Raw genomic sequence first — 8,062 nt, 5'->3', positions numbered from 1 at the left:
GACGTGCGGTACGATTCCACTCCGGTTCTTTAAGCTCGTTGAGATTCCACATAAACAGGGAAACTTTTAACGAAAAAAATGGCAACGATTTCAAATATACGTACTGTGAAAAACAATTAACGAAAACCTTTTTCATTTTTTCCCAAGAACGCACATTTGAGAGCAGAAAAGTGGATGTGAAACATCTATTGTTTTGAGTCATTTCTTTCGCGAATTCACGCCGGGTACGGTCCTGCGTGTGTTTGGTTACTGTAATTGCGTAAAACGTTTCTGCTGTGATGCTTTAGTGCAAAAAGAAGTGGAAACATTGTTGCAAATTTTGCAAAGGAGAAATACTTGATGCACCTGATGTGATTTTGAAGCCAGAATTGCTTTACGCGACGATTTTGTTTAATTTCACCGAGGCCATTTGGTACCCGTTTCCCTTTATTCAAATCGACCAATCAGCGACCCCCGGAAGTTAACAACATATCGCATGGTAGCTTTTGAAAGAAAAAGTTGACTGAGATGAATGAAAAGCATTCAAACCGTGTTATTATGGATCATTAATTTATGAATAATTTTCTGATCAAGGCATGGGAACGGTCGACTGCCGGCAATATTAGGATCATTTCGAGCAAATATGGCGAGGAAAAACTATTTAGTATGGACATGTTTTGTATGGTGTATTTTGATTGGTTTGTTCGACCTGCGAATTGACGGTAAGGATTCTTCAATAAAACTGGGCACGTGTGTTAACGAAGAAAGTGAAGATGGCTTTTGCGACAGTAATGATGAAAACAAGTATCTTGAAAATAACGAAAATTTGCATGCGGAAGAAACTAAGGGATCAACATTACAGGAACAAGAAGAAATAACGACTTTTATCGAGAATTCTGAGGTCAACATATCTGAAAGTGAAGTTAATCAATCATTATTGGGAAGCGAAGATAAACAAACAGACATCGCTGATAATTCAACCGATGATTTGCTCGGACTACGTATTCCGGTTGTTGAGGGAGTTGAGGTAAGTACTAAATCAGAATTTTATGTAATTACTTCTTCTAGACGAAAAATTTTGTTATTCAAGTAGCTAAGCTACGTACATTATCCATGCAACCTATTTAACACGGACATCCCCTTTACACGGAGTCTTCAGACGACATATATATAAACATGTGCAGTGCATGTATGACCACTGTTATGACATTTTCGTAAAATTATAATTACAGTAATGAAGATAATGATGTCATCGTGTCCTCAGAACTGTATTTAAGCCGCATTTTTTTCCTATCTTTAAACAGGTTGGTCATGTTCAAGAAGTTGAAATTCTTCCGGGGGTCAAACGGCAGATGAAAACACTGAGCATGCGTCCACTGGTATTCGGTAAGATGGAAAAACAAGAAGTGACGTACTTGAATTTTACAAAAGTAAACCGAAGTTAATACTCTGGTAATTAACACATTAAAGCACGATATTCTTCGCTCTATTTTCAATACATTTTCGGGGATCACTTCCTTTATTGTTGTGACCTTCATGGAATGTTTAAAAAAACGAGTAGCATTGTTGAAAGTTAAGCAGGAGAATTTTTGGACTTTATAAAACACGGTTTTTGCCAAATAAACAGGTTCAAAAATGTCCCTGAAGTATTATTTCCCATAGAATTGTAAAATCCAGTGTACACCGGTCTATTTCTCTTTTTAAAATGTGTTAATTGGAAACTGTCAAACAAAGGCAGCGTTCTCAAGAGCAGTTGTACAAATGAATTCTGAAACTGAAGTTCCGAAGGTCTACTTGCCTTTAAATACGATGCCACAACCCAAAAGAAATTTCAGAAGTTAATAATCGTCAAACAGGGAAAAAATCGAACGAGGAGACTGACACTAAGTAAAGCTAACTGCACAAACACATAAAGGACAGTGATAACTTTTACGGAATCTCCAATTGGTAAGAATTGTTTGTGACTCATTTCGCTGACTCTTTCTTGGCTCGTAAAACAATAGTACCTTGAAATAAACTGGTTGTGGTGTTTTCTCGACTAAAAATCTTTATTTTTTATTGTAAATAAGCCCTGACCGGACCATTGCTTTATTAGTTCGTTTAAGGCTGAACATCTTTTTGGCTTCTGCAGATATTTTGATGAATTTTTGACTTTATCATTTATTTGCAAATTAGAATAACCATTTTATGATAAAATTTAATGTTCATTACTATTCTTCAATGGTTATCAACCTAATCAGCATTCCATTGTTTCAGTCATTCAACCTCAAACAATTTCCCCCGAGGCTTAATTCAAATCCTTCTTATCCTCTGACTTTTCAGATGAATTTTAGCACGTAAGAAATAAGGTCAGTGATTCAACCCTTGCATTCAACAGGACAATATACTGACTATTTATCAGTTGTTGAAGTGTTCTAATCAGTAAGTTTTTAAGAAGAAATTAGACGCTGGGCACGTTTAGTGGTTAAGGTTACAGAAAATTCGATTATCCAATTAAACTATTTTCGAGGAGGACGGTGCGTGGACAACTACAAGTAACATCCTAGAGTTCTCTGAGGCAGTCCCTGCTGCAAAAATTAACTTTTATTTCTTATTCTCCAGAGATTCCTGATTTTCTCGATGCTGACGAATGTGAACTTATCATAGCACTTGCTGAGAATAAAAGGCTTAGAGATAATCCTAAAAGAACGGATAGTAGAGGAATCTTATATGAGGATCCTGTTAACACTTTCAAGTTGTGGGACTTAAATGGAGATAATTACATTGACACAGAAGAGGTTAGTGGAACTGTACACCCTCTTAAATCAAAAATTATCTTCGTAAGTGTATACTGTTGCTTGTTGAATCCACTGCAATCATCAGTCGTTTCCAAGAACAAGTTTTCCCATTTCACTTTTTCTGTCTCTTTGCCGGACCTATAGATCGTCAGAGATTTGTGCAGAAACATCCCTACCAACCAAGAGTGGTATTTGAGTAAATAGTTTGCAATATGAGGCGGGCTGCTCCTCCTTGAACACACTTCCATGAGCTCGAAGTTTATATATATTTCTTCAGGCCCGAAATTGGGAAGATGGGATGGGAGGGGAGTTAGTTTGTACTTTTGCAAGGAAAAGAGAGACTGTTTCATGCTCCACCTACTTATGAAACACTTTCAGTGAATGCGCACACTCCGTTGCACATATATATTTTTTCAATTACAGATCGTTCTGATTCCTGGAAAAATGGATCTCAAGTTTACGGAGATAAACGCCACTGAAATGTATGTCGTCAACTTAAAATCCCACTTTTCACTCTTTCGGTCTCTATTCACACTCGATTATGCCCAGAATGCGGCTTATTGGATACCTACTAGACTGTACTGTAATAGCCGACGTCTAAAGTTGCTAATGAAAATTATTATGGCTTTAATCAAAGCTGTAATGTTGGTGAGCAACTCATATTTTCACTAAGTACATGCAGTTTCTGTAAAATACGTGAATATACTAGTCGAGGGTTTTGCCTTCCCGCGTCACTGGTTTATTGTATTTTACACTGAGAGGCTTTTCTTTGATTTTAAATTGACAGGAGGAAGTCATTAGAAATGGATAAAGATGACAACGGTTTGTAAACTTTTCCTGTTTCATAACATTGTCTTTGTGTCATAACTGGTCACATTTTATCCCGGTTTCCAAAGCATAAAACGATTTTGAATATTTCTATCTGCACCCCGGACAGGATGCTAGTCCACCCTTGGGTTACCCCCAACGTTAAATTGGCGATACTTATTTACACACGGGGGTGGTGCGAGGCACCGTGAGAGTAACGTGTCTCACCCACCCTACCCTACCCTATCAAGGGCTGAACACGGAGACTCTCGATTTGAACTCCAAACCGCTAGCCATTAGGGACGGACCATTAGAAAAGTTATGGGGGGGGGGGGGGGGAATTTTCGAACCGCGGGAATTTTTTTTCGTTATCAAATTTCTTTGTATGAATTTTTTTTAGGCCGTAGCATGAATATTTTTTAGGGTTAATCGGCGTGCATGAATTTTTTTCATTTAATTCTCCCTTGCGCGAATATTTTTTTTTTGTACTTCGCCCACCGCGGCCCCCCCCTCCCATAAGTTTTCTAATGGTCCGTCCCTTAGGTCATCTCGCCTCTCATTCGTTCACCTCGAGTCTGATTCATCATATTTTATCGTCACCATCAATATCATGATCACTAATTCATCATTATTTTTATGATTGGGTAACCAAATCTTGCTTGGATATTTTTTTTTAAAATCAGGGAAAATTGACTTGACTGAGTTCAAGAGCATAGAACTTGAGAGGATGCAAGAATACATAGCGGCTCTTTTGAATGATTCTTCATTAAGGCGAATAGCCAGCAGCAAGATTTCATGGTTATGGCACGATGAAGATGAACTGCTAAGATATCAGCCGGAATTACTTGACGGATTTCACGAACGGTACGTGCACACTACAACAGGCACCTTGAAGTGCTCCCTTCCATTCGTAATTCCTTTTCTTTGACCCTATTAAAGGCGGACACCCAGTCCCTAGGATGGATTCTTTGGTGTCCGTCCAACCGGGGCGTCCAACTTCAACAGAGTTGACTGTACGCCTGTATTTGACATTATTAGGGTTTGTATAAAGAGATTGCTTTGTGTTAAACTTGCTCCCACTTAGTTTCTAATGGTAAATTCCATTTTCCTTCTAGCCTACAAGCAATTACCAAGATACCAAAGGAGATATTACAAGAAAGTGAACCAATGCAGGCAAGAATATGACTTTACTAAGCGTACTTCAGAGATACCAATTAAAATTTCTTCACTATATTTATCCCAGTCTTAACTTATGTTCTGGTTTGGAGTCAGCCCTCGCAAGGTGATTTCGAGGGGTTCGGAGACACCTAAGACCTCCCAAGAAATAAACGGCAGGCTAAAGAGTTTTTTTAATTACCCACGAGCGTTTAATATGTTCCTTTATTTACCTGTGATCATCTGATTCCAAAAACGAAAACAATACTGTCTGACAGATAATTCTAAATTAAATAAATTTAATTTTAGGTGTCACAATACGAAGAAGGTAGTTATCAATATTGTCAGCAAGACAGCGAGCCTACAATTAAAGGAGTCCCGTGCTGTCTCTATGGCGACATGGATCAGTGCAGAATATGCAGGTATCTCATTAATCTTAAAAAAGAATATTTCTATAAATGACAGGAAAATAAATCAGTCATTTTATGATATAATAAAGTGATTAATACAAACTATAACCCTAATTTATTTTCATTAAAATCAATCATAAAAAAAATATAAAAAAATATATAAATATTTTTTTCTTTATAATGACTAAAATTAATGTCTCTTTATATTTTTTTGGAAGGTTTATAACAATAACATATTTTTTAACTGATGTTGACGATGGAGGGGAAGTTGTTGTACCACTTGCCAACAACAAGTTTGAGGTATTTTCCTCCTAGTTTTGTGTATACGGACCGATATGCATTTCAAATATGTTGAAAGCTTTATTTCACGTGTACATCGTGAAACTAAACTTGGTTTTTATGAGTGGTGTTCACTTTATGTGTCGCTAGTAATTTCGTGATTGCCATGGTTTTTCGTTTCTATTTTAAGAATTGTTTAAAAACTTACCTTTTTAAAATGGCTTTTAACTTAGAACTATTTTTTTTCTCTACATCTTAACCTTTAAACTTGTTAATTGTCTATACTTAGTTATACTGTTATACTTTTGTATGATATACTTTTTATGTTTTTATATTTTGTATCACTTTTCATATTTTTGTAAATAGTGATGATGGCGCTATATAATGTATTATTGTTATTAGTATTATTATTATTATTGTTATTATTATTATTATTATTATTATTATTATTATTATTATTATTATGCGATTTTTGACCCACTTTCATGACCGATCCGAGAAGTAATCTAAATGCAATATTGACTTGCACCTAAACGATTTCTCTTGCTTTGTCCCGGCTACACGTATTTACTCCTAGTTTCCATAGGTTCTCAGTTTTGCCCACCCTGTTGTGCCAGACTAAAGTAATAACTTTTGAGTTTGGTTCTACTTTATTCAGTAGGACGATCTCTATTCTACATCAATAAGAACCTTTTCTTATTTTTTAGGAAGACGTTATGAATAATTCAGGAAACTGGACGGGTTTCTTTACTTACGCCAAGACCACTGGAAGTCGCAACTCTTTCAAGGTTGACATCAAGTTTAAAGTCGACGGAGCTAACAAAATTCTTGTCGGTAAAGGTCATGATGCAAGCGGTGCATTCGAGTTAATTGACAGTTTAGTGACTGGGGACATTGTCCGATTTCGTAAAAAGTACCTTAATCAGGAGAATAATGATATGCTGATTAAATATGCCGGAAGATTAAAGGGTAATGCTCAGATAGAAGGAAAATGGTGGATTCCAGGAGAGAAGAAAATTCATGGATTTTTCTTCATGCGTTATGAGGCCTATGAGGTATGCTCGAGATCAAAATCTCAATTTTTCGTCAATTTTGGTCTGTTTCTTAATTCCACTTTTTAGCCCCTTCAGTGAGGTCAATCATCAAGCCAAGGTGTCGCTAATTTTCAGTGCAATAGAAATAGAAAGACACGCACTAGACGTCCCTTATTTCGGAACCCTGTTTTTTTGTTCCTTAAACTTGTTTCGGATGTCACCTAATTAAATGAAGATAACATTTTCCCTTAAAAACGAATGGACGAACGTATTTAGTTATCAACATCACTTTCCCATATAATTCCTGTGCTGGTTTGTAGCTGACGTAACGGCTGACGTCACGCAACTGACGGAACGGCGGCCATATTGGTCTACAAGAACAAAAGAACTCTTTTTTCATGCAACCTCTCCGAAAAAAAAAGTTATTGCTCTGTCAATCAACATGGCCTCCTCGTTACGTGGTTGAAAACCAAGAAAATTGACGAACTTATGGTCTCGACTTATCTTTTTGTTTCATTTTCGTTACAGAAATGGATGAATGATGCGCTAGGAAAATGCAACTCGTATGAATATTGCTCAAAGGGAAATCTAGTTATCAAACCTCAAAGAGGCAAGGCTATTATGTGGTATAACCACGTGATCAATGACGAAGGCAACTGGATTGGAGGCTTAGATAACAGGATGCATTATGGGCATTGTGACGTCAGTAGTGGAGAAAAGTGGATAGCTACAAATTGGATTAACGTAGATGGCGAGGGAGACATGGAATTACGAGCTTGGAGAAAGGGAAGCAATCTTTTATCGGTTGCTAGAAGGCACGGAAATCAGAACATACTACAAAGAATGCAAAAAAGTAGAGACAGAATTAATACCGACGTCATCGAAGAAGAAATGCAAAGTGATATGGAAAACAATGAAGAATGGACGTTTCATGATTCTCATCCAAAGGAACGACATGTTCTTAACGCTGTGACGTCCCTTTTGGAAACCCTTAAGGAGGATGAACTGCGAAGTGTATCTAAAAAAGTGCACGAGAAACTTGAGATGTTGTGTGTTCCTCTGGTGCTGAACCAAGGAGGAAAAATTTCCTTAGTGGATGGTAGTAAGGCAGATTGATAAAACGTTTAGAAAATGCAGCTAAACTTGTACAGTTTCTAGTCATATTTATCTTGAAATTTCAACTTCTAAAAGTAGTTATTAAAAAGTTACGCATCTCATATAATTAAGATTACAACAAATTAAAAACTGTGGCAAAACTGTAAATATATTTTCTGTAATATATATTGCATATTTTGGTGTAATTATTTTATTATTTCAGTAATTGCAATTACTTTTGGACGCATGAAATAAAACCTCTTTTCATGACAAATTAAATTTTTTTTTTCTGAAAATGTTGTTATATTTTAGTATATTTAATTTCATATATGTACATGTAATGTTACTGAAGTCTGAACTGTGATGTTGCGCTTTCAAGGGAGCCGTCACGATTTTCGGTTTTTGATACCTCTGATGGTTGACAAGAAAACACGAGGATGTTTAGCCAATTCGCATAAAACAGTGCAATAACAAAGCGAAAGTACTCTTCACGGTACAGTAGACTGAAAATGGTTCCACTTTGTGA

At 36.5% G+C, this 8,062-nt stretch overlaps 1 protein-coding gene across 1 annotated transcript; it reads left to right on the top strand.

The window, feature by feature from the left end:
- The first annotated feature begins 314 nt into the window (after positions 1 to 314).
- LOC140921514 (uncharacterized) lies at positions 315 to 7,757 on the top strand. The gene is made up of 11 exons (XM_073371515.1): positions 315 to 1,006; positions 1,284 to 1,365; positions 2,581 to 2,756; positions 3,180 to 3,238; positions 3,544 to 3,578; positions 4,247 to 4,427; positions 4,679 to 4,736; positions 5,028 to 5,140; positions 5,347 to 5,428; positions 6,115 to 6,462; positions 6,970 to 7,757. The coding sequence occupies exons 1-11, from the start codon at positions 623 to 625 to the stop codon at positions 7,555 to 7,557; spliced, it is 2,106 nt and encodes a 701-aa protein (XP_073227616.1). The 5' UTR covers positions 315 to 622; the 3' UTR covers positions 7,558 to 7,757.
- The last annotated feature ends 305 nt before the right edge of the window (positions 7,758 to 8,062 follow it).

This window comes from Porites lutea, chromosome 12, assembly GCF_958299795.1.
Source record: "Porites lutea chromosome 12, jaPorLute2.1, whole genome shotgun sequence".
Taxonomy (NCBI): Eukaryota; Metazoa; Cnidaria; class Anthozoa; order Scleractinia; family Poritidae; genus Porites; species Porites lutea.
The sequence above is the reverse complement of the archived record's forward strand: the minus strand, read 5'-3'. Positions and strand labels throughout refer to the sequence as shown.

What these genes read in the sequence shown, in the direction of transcription:
- LOC140921514 (XM_073371515.1), top strand. Translation starts at nt 623, where the DNA reads ATGGCGAGGAAAAACTATTTAGTATGGACATGTTTTGTATGGTGTATT. An exon ending in CTTGACGGATTTCACGAACG is followed by an intron (nt 4,428 to 4,678) that starts GTACGTGCACAC and finishes TTTTCCTTCTAG; the next exon opens with CCTACAAGCAATTACCAAGA. An exon ending in GATCAGTGCAGAATATGCAG is followed by an intron (nt 5,141 to 5,346) that starts GTATCTCATTAA and finishes TTTTTTTGGAAG; the next exon opens with GTTTATAACAATAACATATT.